The 17873-nt window shown below is 45.0% G+C and overlaps 5 protein-coding genes across 6 annotated transcripts in view; 4 read left to right on the top strand and 1 right to left on the bottom strand.

Annotated features, from left to right (window-relative positions):
- ercc5 (excision repair cross-complementation group 5) overlaps nt 1-3785 on the top strand; it is a 7353-nt gene extending 3568 nt beyond the window's left edge. The window contains exons 9-16 of the mRNA XM_008310272.3: nt 8-99; nt 179-453; nt 599-718; nt 910-1123; nt 1841-1985; nt 2394-2594; nt 2687-2771; nt 3154-3785. Coding sequence (XP_008308494.1) covers nt 8-99; nt 179-453; nt 599-718; nt 910-1123; nt 1841-1985; nt 2394-2594; nt 2687-2771; nt 3154-3639 — 1618 coding nt within the window. The 3' untranslated portion in view covers nt 3640-3785. The remainder of the gene's footprint in view (nt 1-7; nt 100-178; nt 454-598; nt 719-909; nt 1124-1840; nt 1986-2393; nt 2595-2686; nt 2772-3153) is intronic.
- Nucleotides 3786-3924: 139 nt separating this feature from the next.
- On the top strand, nt 3925-7859 carry LOC103378889 (protein-lysine methyltransferase METTL21E-like). Of its 2 annotated transcripts, none has more exons than XM_008310251.3 (5): nt 3925-4541; nt 6294-6439; nt 6525-6642; nt 6901-6998; nt 7315-7859. In XM_008310251.3, the coding sequence occupies exons 1-5, from the start codon at nt 4496-4498 to the stop codon at nt 7642-7644; spliced, it is 738 nt and encodes a 245-aa protein (XP_008308473.1). In that variant the 5' UTR covers nt 3925-4495; the 3' UTR covers nt 7645-7859. The 2 variants fall into 2 exon arrangements, with proteins under 2 accessions (XP_008308473.1, XP_008308472.1); XM_008310250.3 differs by lacking the exon at nt 3925-4541 and adding an exon at nt 5128-5458.
- A 3704-nt stretch (nt 7860-11563) lies between these two features.
- On the top strand, nt 11564-13423 carry LOC103378909 (protein-lysine methyltransferase METTL21E-like). Its single transcript, XM_025055861.1, has 3 exons — nt 11564-11619; nt 11746-11948; nt 12309-13423. Exons 1-3 carry the CDS (start codon nt 11564-11566, stop codon nt 13010-13012), a joined length of 963 nt encoding a protein of 320 aa, XP_024911629.1. The 3' UTR covers nt 13013-13423.
- LOC107988565 (protein-lysine methyltransferase METTL21C-like) lies at nt 13056-14561 on the top strand. The gene is made up of 4 exons (XM_025055860.1): nt 13056-13068; nt 13183-13334; nt 13440-13557; nt 14173-14561. The coding sequence occupies exons 1-4, from the start codon at nt 13056-13058 to the stop codon at nt 14559-14561; spliced, it is 672 nt and encodes a 223-aa protein (XP_024911628.1).
- A 2278-nt stretch (nt 14562-16839) lies between these two features.
- Nucleotides 16840-17873, bottom strand: part of rhcga (Rh family, C glycoprotein a) — a 7298-nt gene continuing 6264 nt past the window's right edge. Inside the window, exon 12 of the mRNA XM_008310249.3 lies at nt 16840-17782. Coding sequence (XP_008308471.1) covers nt 17749-17782 — 34 coding nt within the window. The 3' untranslated portion in view covers nt 16840-17748. The remainder of the gene's footprint in view (nt 17783-17873) is intronic.

Genomic DNA, 17873 nt, shown 5'->3' with positions numbered 1-17873 from the left:
TGCCGTCTCAGCTGAGGACAGATGTGTCTGTAGAAGGGTTGGACGAGAGACACGGGGGTGACGTTAAATCAGAAGACAGCGATGGGAGTGAGTCAGAAGGTAAAACCTAAGTCAGAACACACTGATATTTTCATTTAAAATGTTGATATTAAAAAAAGAAATGCTGCGTTTCCTCCAGAGAGTTTCATCGAGGTCTCAGAAGAAGAGTTCAAAGAGAAGGATGACGACGTTCCACTTGGACAGGACGCCAAAACAGAAGGTCCAGCGGGGTTTCCCAAAAGTGAAGCCATGGTGAAAGAGGTGGATGAAAGTGTGGGTCATGTCCCAGCGGCTGCTCCAACGTCAGAGGAAGACGAAGACGACCAAAGTCAACACGAGGACGAGGTGGAGCAGGGGACGGAGACGACGCCGAGCTCGCCGCCAGCAGCTGATGAATGGGAAGACATGGACGTGGTGAGTTGGTCCTGTTATCTATATATAATAACAATGTGACAGTGACAGGCAGAACTCGTAAATACTGACTGCTGCATATCAAAGAAAGCCAGTTGTTATGAATATTCATCACTGACATCTGAGTCAAATGTTGTCTGTGCTGCAGGAGGAGCTGCAGAATCTGCAGAGTTCTCTCCAGGTGCAGCAGAGCAGCCTGATGGAACAGAAGCAGCAGCAGGAGCGAATGGCCAACACCGTGACTGGACAGATGTGCCTGGAGAGCCAGGTGATCCAGAGATGAACCTCACACATGACCTGATCTGTCATTTTAGTAGTAAAGTTGATTTGGAGGAACTTCTATTCTCTACATCTGCTTTAGACAAAAATGTCACGACACCAGGAACTTTACATCGTACTAAGACAACAACAACAACAAATGCAGCAGTGACACCTTTAACGTCCTGTGTCTGAAACCAGGAGCTGCTCAGGCTTTTCGGGGTACCGTTCCTGGTGGCCCCCACCGAGGCCGAGGCTCAGTGTGCGGCGCTAGACCGGGATGACCACACTCACGGCACCATCACCGACGACTCGGATGTTTGGCTGTTTGGGGGGCGCCACGTGTACAAGAACTTTTTCAGCCAGAACAAATACGTGGAACACTACCAGTACAGTGACCTGCAGAACCAACTGGGTCAGTGCTCACCGGGTGGTTCTACTAACCTTTCTCTACCATCAGTAGATTATAGTCATGTAAAGTTAAACGTCACCTGGGACTGAACGTGATCATGATCGACACGACACAGTTACTTTTACATCAAAAAGTAATCAGAGTATTTGTAACACATTACCACCAAGATTGTGCCTGGAGTTTTGTTCCATTAAACTTGACCAGGTTCCTGGTGTAAAAATATATCATATATATTTAAATAGTACACACATTCATATATCCATGATTTCAATAGGAACACAACAACACATATATAATTCATACATATGTTGGTATACTTTGATTAAATGTATGTAGCTGAATGTAACAATACACTGATTTAGTACGGGTATTAAATATACAAATTTATATATATACAGTATATATATATATAGACTATATATATAATTTTACTGCGTCTGTTGGGGACCCCGATCCAGAGTTTTATTCCTGGCCAGGTGACATCACGTTCAAGTGTTCGGCCAAGTGGGCCTTTGAAATAGTGTTAAGAAAACATCAGAGGGGGAATCCGATCAGTGAGTGGTGGACGTGTCAGTGACGGGTGTTAATACTGTTGCTGAGTGATGAAGCTGTCAACATGAAGACCACAGAGTTCAGGGGGCTTCACGTCTGTCTGCTCTCCGTCCACATATACTCTTCGTCTTCAGCAGCTCATCCTAAAATACAATGTGTGTCTTTCAGGCCTGGACAGGAATAAGATGATAAACCTGGCCTACCTTCTTGGAAGTGACTACACTGAGGGCGTGCCAGGGGTTGGATATGTGACGGGTATGGAGATACTCAATGAGTTCCCAGGATCAGGGCTGGAGCCTCTGATACAGTTCAGGTGAGGCGGTGTGTGTATCCTACTTTAAGATCCAGTAAATAGGACTGCAGTGTGAACACAGTCAGATGAACAGAAAGTGAGCAGAGCTTTAAAAAATTCCAGTCAACAAAGTGACTCTTAAACTTTGTAGAACTGTTTCCATGTTTCTGTAAAACAAATGAAGACAACGTTGGTTAAAATACATCTGAAGAATAAGTGACTTGGTGAGGTGTAGAATCCTCATCTGTCCACTAGGTGGTTAAACTCCGGCGAGACATTTGTGTATTCAGGTTTTTTATTAAATTGTTCGTATTACAACAAAACTGTCCTTGATGTTAAAATTCCACCAAACTGTTGACAAAACTTCCCTCAGTTTTTTGGTCGATTGTTCGTCTGTTGAGTGTTTTTTTTTTTTTTCCCTTTTCACAGCACCTGGTGGTCAGAAGCTCAGGAGAAAAAACGCCTGGCAGCCAATCCTCGGGACACAAAAGTGAAGAAGAAATTGAGAGACCTGCAGCTGCACCCAGGTTTCCCTAACCCTGCAGTGGCTCAGGCCTACCTTCAGCCCGTGGTGGAGCAGTCGGACAGTACCTTCAGCTGGGGGCGCCCTCAGCTGGACATGATCAAAGAATATCCTTTAGCTCCTGTGTGTGGAGCGTGGTTGTTCCGTTAACATGTACAGTAATCAAAAACACGTGAAGGTTCTTTGACCCGTGTCTCACGTTCTGTCTCAGCCGCTTCGGTTGGAACTCCCGTAAAACTGAGGAGACGTTGCAGCCAGTTCTCAAACAACTGGACACCCACCAGGTAACAGACCACGTTCATTGACAAGGGGAAGTGAGGCACGTTAACACCGTCAACACTGCTGGACACATGGGTTCATGTTGAACCAACTTGGCTCTTGACGAACTCCGTTAAAGAATTCCCGTGTACATGGAGTAGATGGTTTTGTGCTCAAATGGCCGAAGAATAGAAATAATCAGCAGTTATAGTTCTCTCTGTTTCTGTGCTTGGATCCGCCATTTGGAAAGTCATCTTTAGATTAGGAATGTCCGATGTTGTCCAAACACTTCTGATTCCGATATCAACCGATACAGATATAGCACGGCAGGTGTGGCCTGGTGGTTAAGGATGTGAAGTGCAGCCCGCTCTCTAAAGCAGTGTTCCTCAATTATCTTCTCGTCTTTAGACTCAGCTGCGGATCGACTCGTTCTTCCGGATGGAGCAGCAGGAGAAGAACGCCATACGCAGCCAGCGGCTTCGCCGAGCAGTCACCTGTTTGAAAAGGAAGGAGAAGGGAGGAAGTGAAGAAGACGGCGAGGAGGAGAGAAGTCCACCAGTCAGAGGGAAGGTCGTAAAAAAAGGAGCTGGAGTTAAAGACGGAGAGGTGGAGGGACCTGTTGCTGCAGGTGGAGGGTTCCTGGGCTCCGCGCCGACTGTTGAACCTCCACCTGTGTCTGTGATGGACGTGAGCAGCGTCAGACAGGAAGTTCCCTTAGTGAACTCTGTCAGTCGCCGTAAACCGCCTGGGAGCAGCAGCAGCTCCAGCGACGACAGTGACGTGGGCGGCGACACGGCGGTCATGGTCCGAGCCAAGTCTGTCTTTGACAAGAGCGCACGGGGCCGAGGGGTGAGGGGTAAACGAGGGAGAGGAGGACAGAGGAGGAAAACATGAGAGCGTCTGACTGTCGTACACGTGGTCACATGACTCCAGTCGACGGCCTCTAATTCTGACGTAATCTGTGGATTGAATTATGACTGAATCAACAGTTTGGGATATTTATGAAAATAAAAAAAATGAAATAAAGTGTTAAAACTGTGGATTGTCGCTCTGTTAAACATTCTGAAACATATATGCATTTCCTGTCATACTAACGGTGCTAATAGTGAGGACGTGAAGTCGTATCACCAGAAACTCAACCTTGGGGTCGGGACCCCAGATGGGGTCGCCAGGACTTCAAATTGGGTCGCGTAAAGAAGGATATAAAATAAAAAATAAAAAAGTCTCAACTAATGAGATATTAAGGCGAGATCATTAATTAATTACCCAAACTGTCAATTTGGTTTTTTTTTTGTAAAATCAGACTAAAAAAAACTAACATTAAATCACTTTGAGTGTTAAATTAAAACTATTTAATTAGAAATGTTTAGGGTTCTTTTAGATTTGTGTGTACTTTGTCACCTTTGCTCCTCCTCACCGTCTGCTGTCCTGGCTCAACTTCAGCAGACGGTGAGGGGGAGGGAGGGGCAGGTGTCACTGTCATTCAGCCCCACAGCACCAGTGTGGTCGGGCCAGTGGGTAGGAGGGCCGGGGTGGGGTGGCGGGTACAAGCGTGGTCAAGGACTGCTAGACATGTGGACTAGCTGGAAAAGAAGTTTGGAAATCCTGCATTTGTAACTGAGAACCATGAGATGTTAGCGAGCCGCCTGCTGCACGCTAACATCACCCAGGACCACGGAGCCAACAGTTGGATCAAGTTTTTGATTTAAGGAGTCCCTGCCCTCCTACAGCACTCTGCCGTCTTCAAGACATGAAAAATCCAGAGTCCAAAGACATGGAGGAGCAGAAGTCAGACGGTGAGGATTTTCAAACTTCTAAATCTAAATCTCAGCATTTGTGAAGGAAAAACATCTGCAGTTCCTTCAGAGCAGCTTAGTGAAATGTTTTAACATGTTTTTACTTCAATCCCCGGCTCACGGTGTTTTCTGACTGATATAACCACCAGCCAATGAATGAAACTGGGTTAGAGCCGGTCGGCTTCCAAGTGGAGGGTCGAGGTTTGATCCTGGTCTCTGCTGTTCAACATGCTGATGTGTGAACCTTGACCTCAGGTTCCCCCTGCTGGCTGGTTCCAGCAGTTTCTAAATAAGTATAAAGGATGTGTTATACACAAAGTACTGCAAATACTTTCCCTGTAATGCAAATACATGTCCTGTATGCCTGTATGAGTTTAATAAGTTCAGTGTTTCACGACTGATATCCAGATATACAGTGGAATACATTAAAATACTATGGTTCCAGTTTCAACGCACTCACTTCATCTGAAACCTCGATGTGTTTAGTTGAACACAACCCTGATATACTCGCAGGAATTGAGAATCCCCCCGTCCCGCTCCGCGGAGAGGGGAGAGGGGGGGGGGGGGGGGGGGGGGGGGAGGGAGGGGCAGCTGTCACTGTCATTCAGCCCCACAGCACCAGTGTGGTCGGGCCAGTGGGTAGGAGGGCCGGGGTGGGGTGGCGGGTACAAGCGTGGTCAAGGACTGCTAGACATGTGGACTAGCTGGAAAAGAAGTTTGGAAATCCTGCATTTGTAACTGAGAACCATGAGATGTTAGCGAGCCGCCTGCTGCACGCTAACATCACCCAGGACCACGGAGCCAACAGTTGGATCAAGTTTTTGATTTAAGGAGTCCCTGCCCTCCTACAGCACTCTGCCGTCTTCAAGACATGAAAAATCCAGAGTCCAAAGACATGGAGGAGCAGAAGTCAGACGGTGAGGATTTTCAAACTTCTAAATCTAAATCTCAGCATTTGTGAAGGAAAAACATCTGCAGTTCCTTCAGAGCAGCTTAGTGAAATGTTTTAACATGTTTTTACTTCAATCCCCGGCTCACGGTGTTTTCTGACTGATATAACCACCAGCCAATGAATGAAACTGGGTTAGAGCCGGTCGGCTTCCAAGTGGAGGGTCGAGGTTTGATCCTGGTCTCTGCTGTTCAACATGCTGATGTAAGGCAGGGTGTGAACCTTGACCTCAGGTTCCCCCTGCTGGCTGGTTCCAGCAGTTTCTAAATAAGTATAAAGGATGTGTTATACACAAAGTACTGCAAATACTTTCCCTGTAATGCAAATACATGTCCTGTATGCCTGTATGAGTTTAATAAGTTCAGTGTTTCACGACTGATATCCAGATATACAGTGGAATACATTAAAATACTATGGTTCCAGTTTCAACGCACTCACTTCATCTGAAACCTCGATGTGTTTAGTTGAACACAACCCTGATATACTCGCAGGAATTGAGAAAGAAAAAAAAGCGGGAAGATATTAAACAGTTTGTGAGTCAATTTTTCAGTTTTTATAACCATCTGCTGCCACCTAGAGGTATGTTATAAATATAAGCAGCAATTACATTTTTGCCATTACTATCGTCTTTGTGGTCCCGCCCTAATTTTTAACCATCAGTTGCCACCAGGGGTTGAATTGGTGACCTTTTTGGAATTGGTGCAGTCGTTCCTAAAGCGTTGGGTCGAGCACAGAGCGGTAATAACGAAACATTCTCACCAACATGGACCCTAAAGTGTTCTACTCGTCTGCTGCTCCTGTAGATGCAGACTTGGCCAAGGCCATAATGGCTCATCGGTTCCATCCCTCCGTCATCGGCCCAGAGGCCTGGGAAGGCTACACTTTCTCAGACCAGGAGATCCGGATCAAAGAGTCCACAGATCTCTACGGAGCCGTCCTCTGGCCCTCGGTGCAGTAAAATACTTTTATTATTTGTACTACTTCACGTACTTAAAATATCACAGTAAAACTTAAACTCTTGTGTCTCCAAACAGGCGATGGTGCTGTGTCACTTCTTAGAGACCAACAGAGACAGATACAACCTGGCAGACAAGAACGTCATCGAACTGGGGGCCGGGACTGGACTGGTCACCATCGTGTCCAGTATGTTAGGTACGTTGCGTTTCTTTTAGCGGGGGTCATTTATCGTCTTAACTATGCAATCGTTGGAAGAATATTTTTTCTAGAGTCTATAGTCTTTTATCCAACTGCTATGCAATCGTTGGAAGAATATTTTTTCTCGAGTCTATAGTCTTTTATCCGACTGCTGTACGACTAAACTACTGAATCTTAATTTCCTGAACTATGTCTAATTCAGTCTTTTGTATGTATCGACCTTTGACCCCTTTCAGCTCTGTTCTCTTCCTACAGGGGCGAAGGTGACCTCCACTGACCTACCAGATGTGTTGGGAAACCTCCGCTACAACGTCATGCGCAATACAAGGGATCACTGCAAATACACACCTGTGGTAATATAAACGCACACGGCTGACGTGTTAGCAGCGCTAAGCTAATCCACTGTCATGTTCAAAGTTGAGTTGAACATTTTTGTGACAGTTTGGGTTCATGGATTTGAACAATCGCATCGCGTGAAATCCCTAAGCTGATCATTAAATTATCCGCTAACACACATTAGCTACTGGCCTAATATTGCATCAAAATTTAAGAAAATGAAAATAATTTGCGATAGAAGGATTAAAAATAATGTTTTCTTATTCTTTTGTTGGTCCAGACACTGATTTTCTTGCTTGTACTTTGCTTTAAAAAACTTGACGTCTTCGCTAGGTCACCGAGCTAACCTGGGGTCCAGACGTGAAGCAGCGTTTCCCACGAGCCACGCACAGTTTTGACTACATCCTGGCAGCAGACGTGGTGTATTCCCACCCATACCTCCAGGAGCTGATGGACACGTTTGACTTCCTGTGCCAGGACAACACGCTGATCCTCTGGGCAATGCGTTTCCGCTTGGACCCAGAAAACAGCTTCGTAGATCGCTTCAAAGTGCGGTTCCACCTGGAGGAGCTGTACGACCTCCCGAGCCTCAGCATCAAACTGTACCGAGCCTGGAGGAGGGACAAGAAGACACAGACGACGACAGACGACAGATGTCTGTGACTGAAACAGACTTCAGTAACCAGTAACCAGTTGGTGTCAAACTCCATCAGTCGTCCCGTTTTTACTTCCTGTTTTCCCTTTTTTTTGTCTTCCTTCTGCATCACTTCCTTCTTTTCTTGGACATCAGTTGTTGATTATTATATTTATGACAGTGACGTGGTCCAGATTCAGTGCACAAACCTTGACTTTGACATATGTGGGCTAACAGAAATGACTCGGTGGACATATGTGGGCTAACAGAAATGACTCTCTGTTTACCTCCCCCCATTACCATGGGGGGAGGTGTTGTAATTTCTCAACACATCACAGTGGCTGGGATTCAAACTGGCAATCCTCCGACACCTGTTTTCTACTCTCAGACTGTTGAATAAATGTTTTCTGGGGTTTGTAAAAAACAAAACAAAAAAAAAAAACGTATCTTTTTGAATTTTTTTTCCTTCCACACTGACCATGACACAGTGTAACGTCTGAGCTGTTGTGTCAGATATGACATCTGCACTCACACACACTACATATTTGGCTTCTTCTCCGGTGTCTTATAACTGTTTGGATCGGTGATGTTCCATTTCTGCCAACGGAGGGATTTCCTCAGAGTGGAGTCAGTGTGAGGATGATGAGGACGATGATGGTGATGATGATGAATCTTTGGTGTTGTGGTTTCATGTAGAACTTCTGTTGCTTCGTGATTCCACAGAGACCATGTGATCACATGACCTCACTGTCAGGATGAGGAAGTCAATCATTGAAATTATTCAAATATAGCGACTAACTTTCCAACGCAACAGGAGGTTTGATCGGCGTTGACCGTTGGTACGCTCTACACAGTTCTCCCATCTATCACTGGACCACATGTGGAGACAAACAACCATTCACACTCAAATTCACACTGGCGGTCATTTCAGAGTGGAAGCATCTGTAGGTTCATCAGAGTTTGTTTTAAAAAAAGACAGGAAACACGATCGCCTCGTGGTCGACCTCGTTCGTGGTCAGAATAATACATTAGCCCCTCGGACAGTTTTTTGGAAATGTTCAAAAGTGTTTATACGATATGTTTACAGAATCTTCCAAGGGTTTTATCGCCACCTCCGCCCGTTTGTAAAGGTCACATCAAAGACCACGTCCTTATAAAGTTCTCTCCTCACACCGCAGTAACATGAACTCCAACATGTCACCATTTTTTTTAAGTTCTGGAAACTCACCAATTTAGATGAATATCTGGGATCTGGGACACTTTCTATTATTACTGTCTGATCTGTTAGTTCTGACAGCTGTTCTTACATCCAAGCCCCCCCCAACCCCCACCATCACATTGTCAGAGTCACTGTCCTGTTATTGTCATCCTCCAGTGTGTTAATGTGGTGTTGGGCTGCTGACATGAGGAGCTTTGGCTTAAAGACAAACAGAGGGTTAGGAGTCTGGTAAAGAACCAGGAACCAGGAACCAGGAACAAACAAGCAAACACTACTCAGCAGGTACCTCAGTGGGTACTGCAGTTGGTTTATAACTGGTGTCTGGCTACCAGGACTGTCGTAGCTAACGTTAGCCCTGGGGTCTGTACCAGGACTGTCGTAGCTAACGTTAGCCCTGGGGTCTGTACCAGGACTGTCGTAGCTAACATCATTCACCAAACTTTCTTGTACGCTGACATCACTCAATCCTGTGCACTTCTTTGCAGCTCAAACACAAACGTTAGGTTCATTACTGCCACCTACTGGGCATAAGTGTGTATATCAGCGATACCCAAAGCTGTGGCTGTGCCTTTTTTCTGTGACTGACTAAATGTTCACTCCAGTTTGGGAAACAATAACTGCATTTAATTCCACCTGTGACAAACATCAGACACAAGGGGGCGGTGGGCTGGACTTTGGTAATGCAAGGGGAGGTTTGGGATCTTTGTCCTGTGTTTTTGTTATTTCCACACACTACACATAGTAATGGTCATTAATTCAAGCTGAGAAGAAACTCCGTTCTTCCACCAGCCCAGTTCTACAGCAGGTTAGTCGTTCAGCCACTGGGGGGTCTCGTCTCGTCCTCCTACTTAACGCAGCAGGTTCTGGACTGAGTTTGTGTTTTAAGATGCAATTAGATTTTCTTCAGCCTGAAACATAAACTGTGACCCCTCATGCTTCAAAGTGAGGGAGGGCTAATTGAGGGTAGGGTTACCAGGGTCCCGGCTCCCCTCGGCTGCTGGATGCCAGTCAGATCACGTTACCCCCAGGTCTGTTCAAGTAATTCAGGCCATTCCAATAAAAGTCGCAGTGGAAAACTTAAATATTTTAAAGTTTTATAGTCATCACATATGGAATTTTCTGTGACGCAGCAGTCACTTCAAACGTACTTCTCCAGCACGGACGATCGCGAGGCATTCGCTCAGACTTCACTTCCCGTGTCCCGGTGCCAAAGTGCTTTCATACTGAACACAAATCATTTATTGGCCTGCTCCTCAGCACAGCTTATCCTCCAGGGGGAACTATTTCTAGACGACCATGTAAATCAGACGCATCCTCAGTGGAACTTGAACCAGACTGAAACGCATTTTTTAATGTTTACATCATGAAAGAATTTCCACAAAAATGTGGTAAATTCCCATAAATTCTTGATGTTAATATATTTAGCGTGAGGTCACAGTGAGGTCCACGATCAGAACAACAACAACAACAAAGATCTACGGCCGCTCGTGTCACATTCCCATCATGCTCTCCTGCCTCCTGGCTCCATCTTCACCCCTACTTTGTTGTTGTTGATCAGTTTCCATCCGGGTCACATTGGGTGCTGAAGTGGGGGGGTGGGTGGGGGGGGGGGGGGAATCTACGCTCCTAAAATATACCAAGCCCTTGTGATGACGATGGGTGTGTCCAACAGGATGCTGAGTGTATAACCTCAGTGTCAGGGGTCTGGAGATGCAGACATTTCAACCCTGAGGAACAGCAGGTAGGTCAGAGGTCACTGGTTGGTCCTCGGACCACGACCACATACAGTAGTCCTCTGAGGAGGTTTGAATTTTGAATTATTGTCTTATATCAGCAGTTTGTTTGACTGTGACTGTTTGTCCAACAGCATCAATCTTTCTAAATGGACACTTTACTCACATGTACCGAGGGGGGAACAAACTGGAGCCAAAAGACCAAAAAAGAACACGGTGAGGAGAGAACGGAAGGATTCAGGTGAGAGGTTACGTTTTTTTTTATCTAATATTTTTTAAATGTTTTCCAGAAGATTCCCGGACTAGTACAGTAGCCAGCCAGGACCAGCAGAGACCAGCCTGGGCTCCTTGTTTCTTTTTCAGAGCTGATAAAGAAGTGTACCATTTTGCTGGACGGGACATTTCCATCAAAGGAGCTCTGGATTCATTTACAGGCGTCATATGGCCAGAGGTGACAGCTTTGGAAATCTGTACCATGGGTGCGTGCATGTTTACTGACACTGATACCAGTTTGAATTGCAGTTTTATAAGTACTAGTCCCTGACACCATACGTCAGCCTAACCTCCAGCACTCGTCAGATGAAGTGTGTACTGGTGGGTGAAAAACTAATTCATTTAGAAATGGTCCAAATTTGATTAAGTGGCGTGGCCTTGCAAATGCTCAGCAATCCCTATTGGATGCTAGTGGTGGCGCTGCTTTAGTTTATTACAGCTCTTGTTTAGGCTTATTTGAAAAAAACAAAAACGATTCAAACTGAACGGCTGTTTAAGTCAGAAGGAGATCTCCGTGTCGAGGGACTGTGGTAGAGAATCAGAAAGTCAGGAGTGGTAGAAAAGTATGTGAGGGTGGTGCAAAACATGGAGTAGCCCGTAAAACAGTAGTAAAGAGCTGTTGGAGCAGCAGGTAGGTTGAAGGTCGGGGTGTGTTTGTGGAGGACTGTCATCTGTGGTAATGGTAGGGAGCAGGCGAAGGAAAACCTGGAGAGGAAGTAAACGATGGGTTTAAAAACCGCGGGTCAACCGTCCAGAGTAATGGGAAGACCACAAGAGAGGTACAGAAAAGGTGGGGATGAGGATTGTCAGCAAAGGTCAAGGGTCAGGTTGCCGAGGCAGTAGTGAGAGCTGCTGTGATCTCAGTGTTTCAGCTGAGTTGGAGGCGGAACCTGGTACTGACCCAGATGGACCGGGTCGGAATCGAGCAAGACGAAAACTTTGGCTGTAGTTTTGACACTAACACTGGTGAATACTGTTGGTTCCACTCAGGCTCTGGCTCTGTGCCACTACCTCGACACCCACCATCAACAGCTCAGTCTTCCTGACAAGGCGGTCCTGGAAATCGCAGCAGGAACTGGACTTGTGTCCATCGTGGCATCACTCCTGGGTACGTAAAAGGACAAACCCCTGACAGAAATAGAAAACTGAACTCTCGCCACTGTGCATAATCCATTTGTAATCTCTGGCCTCTGGGCCGGAGTCCGAGTATGTAGCTGTAAACTTTAAAGCTAGCGGGAAGAAAACAAATGGCAAAAAAACAAAAAAAAAAAACAAGATAAAGATGAATTTATTTACAAAGAGACACCATTTGAGCAAAAATGAAGAAATGCATAGAAATAAAAGAATAACTAATGAGCTGATGCAAACACACCAGCCCAGTAGGTGGCGCTAATGTTTCTAACATTTGTCAGCCAGAAGTTGACGCACATTAATGCACCAGGTCACATCAACATGTCTGTCTTATCAGGTGCATGGGCGACAGCCATCGACCTTCCAGAGACTATGAACAACCTGAGATTCAACCTGAGCAGGAACACAAGGGGGCACTGCAAATATCTGCCCCAGGTTGCAGTGCTGTCGTGGGACTTGGACTTGAAACAAACGTACCCTTCCTCCATCTATCGGTACGACTACGTGCTCGTAGCCAGCGCAGCGTATCACCAAGAACACTTCAAAGAGTTTCTGTCCGCCATGAGGCATTTCTGTCGACCAGGGACGACCTTGATCTTCGCCATCAAGGTCAGAATGGAGTTGGAGCTGAGGTGCGTAGAGGACCTTAAGAAAACATTTCATACAACGTTACTGTCCGACGACGGTAGTGTGCAGATATTCAAGGCCACGTGCAGAGAAGACGAGTTAGACGAGGATGAGGAGGTGGATCGCACCGTTCTGCAGTGTGAGAAAGAACGTCATATCGTCAACGAAGACAATAAAACTGGAAACGTAACGGTTTTACTGAAACCTGAAATGCTAGAAGCTAAAACAAGAAATAAGGAGAACGAAGAAGAAGAAGTAGAAGAAGAGGGCGACACTGGAGAAACTGTCGACTGTACGGAGGACGGGGATGAAGCAACAACATCCGGTCCAAGCCACACCAGCACCACAACCAGTGACAAAGACTCCACTGGTGAGTCGCTCTCCTTCCTTCTCATGCTGCTCTGTTACAGGTAGGTGTCTGATTCTGGTCCACATGCCATATGTTGAGCATCTCTGAATGAGAAGCTGTAGTTCATACCAGGACCATACCAGCATTCTACATACGTGATTCTTTCATTTCTGTGTTTTGTTCTCTAAAGCCATAAAATGAAAAGTTCTGATTGGATATTTGTTTTCTCTTCCAGGACGGGAAGTGAGCATCAACCAGCTGGTCCAACCTCCGCTCTGGGCTCCCAAAATCATCTACAGCCTGGCTAAAGAGATCTACCACTACGTGGGCGAGGACATTGTTATTTATGAAACCATAGACTCCTATGGTGCCATCATGTGGCCAGCGGTGAGTATGCACCGTGCCTTAAACTTCATCCATTCACAGGTACTAGTCATTAGGCATTAGTACTTCAACTCTAAGTTTTTCAAATATTTTTTTTTCCTCCACCAGGCGTTGGCTCTGTGCTCCTTCCTGGAAAATAACAGGGAGATAGTCAACCTGCAGGGGGCGCAGGTGCTGGAGCTGGGAGCAGGGACAGGGCTGGTGTCCATTGTGGCCAGTCTGCTTGGTGAACAAGACTTTTTTTTAATACAGTTATATGGTACCGTAGGCCGCACCGGTGTCGATAATGTGATGTGCATAATCTGGTGTCAACCTGGTGTCAACCCAGTCTGGCATTTGTTTTTAGGCCACAAGTGAAAGAGTAAAATAAAAAACAAGACACAAGGAAAGTCCAAACAGTAACTACAGCCCAGGGGCTGGATGCGGCCCGTTGGGCTTTTTGATTTGGCCGCCAAACTTATCCGAATTATATTATTTATTTATATTGTCATTATACTCTGCCTTTTCCTTGCAATGCCCGCACCTCCCCATTAGATGGCGTAGAAAAGGCTAAAAGCATTTTTGCCTTTATGCATGACTTTTGCATGTCATTTGTCTTAGTTCACACGAACACTCCATCTATCTGCTCCTGACCCGGCCCTGCGTCAAACTTTAGGACCAATTGTGGCCCAGCAAAAGGTTTGCCCACAATTGCTGAAGACTTAAATTTCATGGTCACGGTCAGCTGCGAGACTTTAATCTCCTCTACTACGATCGTTTTACTTTCTTTCCGCGGCTCAAAATAAATCCTACAGTGTCAGTGTCTAAGGTTGTTCTGAGACTTCTCTACTTCTGCTTGTAGGAGCTTCAGTCACAGCCACTGATCTGCCTGTTGTGCTGAGTAACCTTAGGGCTAATGTGTTGAGGAACACCAGGGGGCGTTGCAGGGAATTGCCCAAGGTGGATGTTCTTTCCTGGAGCTTTGACCTCAAACGCTCACACCCCACGGGGGTCCACCAGTACGACTACATACTGGCAGCTGACGTGGTTTACCAACACGACTTCTTAGAGGAGCTCCTAGCTACGATGAAACATTTCTGTGGACCAGGGACGGCTGTGATCTGGGCCAACAAGGTCAGACTGGGGTCGGACCTGACCTTCACTGAGAACTTTAAAAAGGCCTTCCACACAAGTCTACTGTTTGAGGACGGAGACATGAAGATCTTCAAGGGGACGTGCAGAAGGAGCTGACTGACTGTTGGGGAGGAGGGGGGGGGGGGGGGGGGGGGGGGGGGGGGGGGGGGGGGGGGGGGGGGGGCAGGTAGGACACAGTGGGATTTTAAAATAAATAATTGTTTTTGAGGGTTCATAATTCATTAACAGAAGGTACTTGCTTTATTCTTAATCATCACTGTTGTAATTGTTAATATTCTCCATTAAATATTGTTAATTGAAGTTGAGTATTATTCACATACTGTACTTAAAAATAATAATAAATAATAAATAAAATAAAGTCTTTGTTGTGATAATACACGTGTAACAAAATATTTTTGTAACCGACTTGATATCAAAAATATTTTTCTTTGTCTACTATTTTTCCACTTATAAAAAATAAAAATATTTTAAAAAAAATTAAAGTATTGTTTGAATTGTTTTAATTTAATCTTTTGATTTATTTTGCTGGTGTAAGTTTAAATATTTAAGTAAACGTAAAAATGGTTTAGGACGGTGTTAGTTCTTATTAAAATGATTGTGCTCTGGTTTTGAGACACTAGAGGGAACCAGAGAAAGACAATATATACAGTAGTTTTATTTGCCACTCCAGAGTAGAGGTTCTGCTCTACGAAACTAACCTGTCGAGTCACTAAATTCTTTAGACAGTAAATAAACTTTCGCTTTCGTCATGACCGTCGTATGTATTTCCGACTTTGCAGCCACTCAACTCTTCTGCACCCCCCCACCCCCACGAAAGAAAACAACACACACAGCAACCATGGACTGAGTGCTCATTTAGCTACATTATAGAGAAACAACAGCAAAGTAGAACTGTTAATAAGCATTCCTTAAAAAGGACAGACAGTGAGGGAGAAACTTTGTTTTTTTTCTGGACTCACCCTTTGACCACAGCACCTAAAAAGTAACTGTTGAGCTCTAGACCACTTCAGGTCCACGTCACTCTGCAGACACTGGACCACCACGGTCACAGCTCAGACCCAGAGCCAACAGTTTAAACACATGCTCAGCAGTTCCACAGCCACACCATGAAAATGGACCAGAGTCACAACAACCCTGAGCAGAGAGTCGCCCCCTACTGGAGGACCTCGCTGACAGGAAAACAACATGACAGGAAACAACAGAAAGTAAACCAACCAGAGCAGAGACTGGTGGCCATTTACTGGTACTGCTATGGTTCACACAAACACATGCAAACAAACACTCATACACACGTTCACAACAAGGCAACAGCAGCCTAGCCGAACACAGCAGCGGTGCAGCGACCGCACAAAATAGAAGAAAAACGACGCCCCCTACCGTGTTGAAGCTCTTCGGGACAAACTATCTGGAAAATAAACCAGAGAGCATCCTGTCAGTACTGCAGTACATTTGTCCAACAATGACTTTGTTATTAAATGAAGACCCGCGTTTGACTCCACAGATCTGTCTCACCTGGTCCTTCAGTTCCAGGACTGGACTCTGACTCTGGACGACGTCCACCTGGTCTCCGTGAGCCGAAGTCCCAGCGTTTCTGTTCATTCAAACATCGTTGACAACAAGTTTAATCCAGTGTAGACGTCACTGACGCTGGACTTCAAACACTACAGTTTGACTCCAGGAGTGAACAGCTTCTCCAAACACACGCTCACCACGAAGCTCACGTTTTTAATGAGCTTCAGCAAAACAAAAAAAGAATAAATGAAACGTTTCCTTCCACTTTATGTGAAGGCTAAGCTAGTCTGCTGACACGAATCCACTGAGTCAAAACGCCAACATTAGGAAATTAAAGTCCAAAAGTCTCTAACATTTCTGCCGGAGCCGTTTATCAGAGCCAGGTCGAGCAAAAACTCCGTTCACTGGCGGTGGACTTTTCGGCGTCTGACGTCATGCGCCGTTGCAGACGCACAGCAGCGTCGTTGGAGTAGGAAGAAGAGGATGATGAAGATTTGTTTAAAAGCAGAAATGAACTCGATTCGAATGTGACTTTGTTATTTTTGTTTCTCTCCTGGTTTTATCTCTGATTTGGAAAGAAATATAAACAAAAATATAACAGAAAAATTTTAGTCATTACTGTTGAGGATGTTGAAATCTGAAAAAAAAACCCTTTTAGATTTTCGCCCAGAATGTAAATATCACTAACTTACATTGAGCATATTTTTTAAAAAAGGTTAATAAAAATATCCCAAAATAAACTGTAAAATTTGGAGGCCATCTGCTGGTAGAATGCTGTCATTCATTCCAGTGTGTTCATTTAAATATCAGTCAGCGTTTTCCCTTAATGACCCCCCCCCCACACACACACACACACAAAATCACGATAACATCGAACAACTTTATTGTAAATTCAGTAGTTACATCTGACCTGTGGATTTACTAACTAATTACTGTTACTAACTAAACTGCTGACGTCAGTAGGGCAGCCACAGAGGAAGACGATCCTAACAGGGATCGTCTGTTCAAACACAGAAAAAAAGATATAAAGATAAAAAATATTACGTATATACAACATGTCTGTGTAGGTTCTCAGTCATCCAGGTCATTTAATCCAAAAATAGTTACATCGATGGCAAATGGACGAAGTAAGATCCAAGAGGCGTCTTCAGTCTTCTGACTGACTATTGGGACATTCTGGTGTTTAGCCTCAAAGGGGGCTGCATACCCGTGACGAGGGTCAGTGCAGCTACGGTGTCACTCTCCAATAGTCAGTCAGAACTGAAGAAGCCTCTTGGATCAGAGCTGGAACCTACTTCGTCCAGTTGCCCTGGATGTAACTATTTTTGTATTATATACAACATTTTTACATGGTCTGAGGTTTCAACAGCTGTTTCGGTAAAATCCAACATTTTTAACAAACTCTGAAGGCAACAGTGACAGTGTTCAACACCTAAAAGTTAGAAACGCGTCAAACCTCCCGATATTTTAACTAATGTAGAAAAAGAAAGTGGAAGACAATGAAAACAAAGAAAGGCAAAAACCATAAAAAGTCCGACAAACCAAAGGAGCTCTGATTTAATATCACTAAGATTCTTTAAAGGTGTAGAACAAATGACAACTATTATCATTATGGTATAATTACTGTTATCATTATTACAACTGCTGTTACTATGATTACTAATGATCCGTGCGGTGCTGCTGTGGCCTTGGTACAAGTGTTTCATTTGTGCGTTCTCCTGCACGACTCGTGATCGTTTCACAGTGATATTCGGCTGTTGGTGGCGCTCTTCTAGTTTTGATCCACGGAGAAGTTTGATTCCGATCTGTTGGGAGAAAAATTCAATTGATATTTTAAATGGTAAACAACGGAACATGAGGACTTATGGGAGATGGGGGGGGTGTTGGAGGGTGGGG

The sequence above is a fragment of the Cynoglossus semilaevis genome, chromosome 5 (assembly GCF_000523025.1).
Source record: "Cynoglossus semilaevis isolate Cse_v1.0 chromosome 5, Cse_v1.0, whole genome shotgun sequence".
In the NCBI taxonomy this organism is placed as follows: domain Eukaryota; kingdom Metazoa; phylum Chordata; class Actinopteri; order Pleuronectiformes; family Cynoglossidae; genus Cynoglossus; species Cynoglossus semilaevis.
The sequence above is the reverse complement of the archived record's forward strand: the minus strand, read 5'-3'. Positions and strand labels throughout refer to the sequence as shown.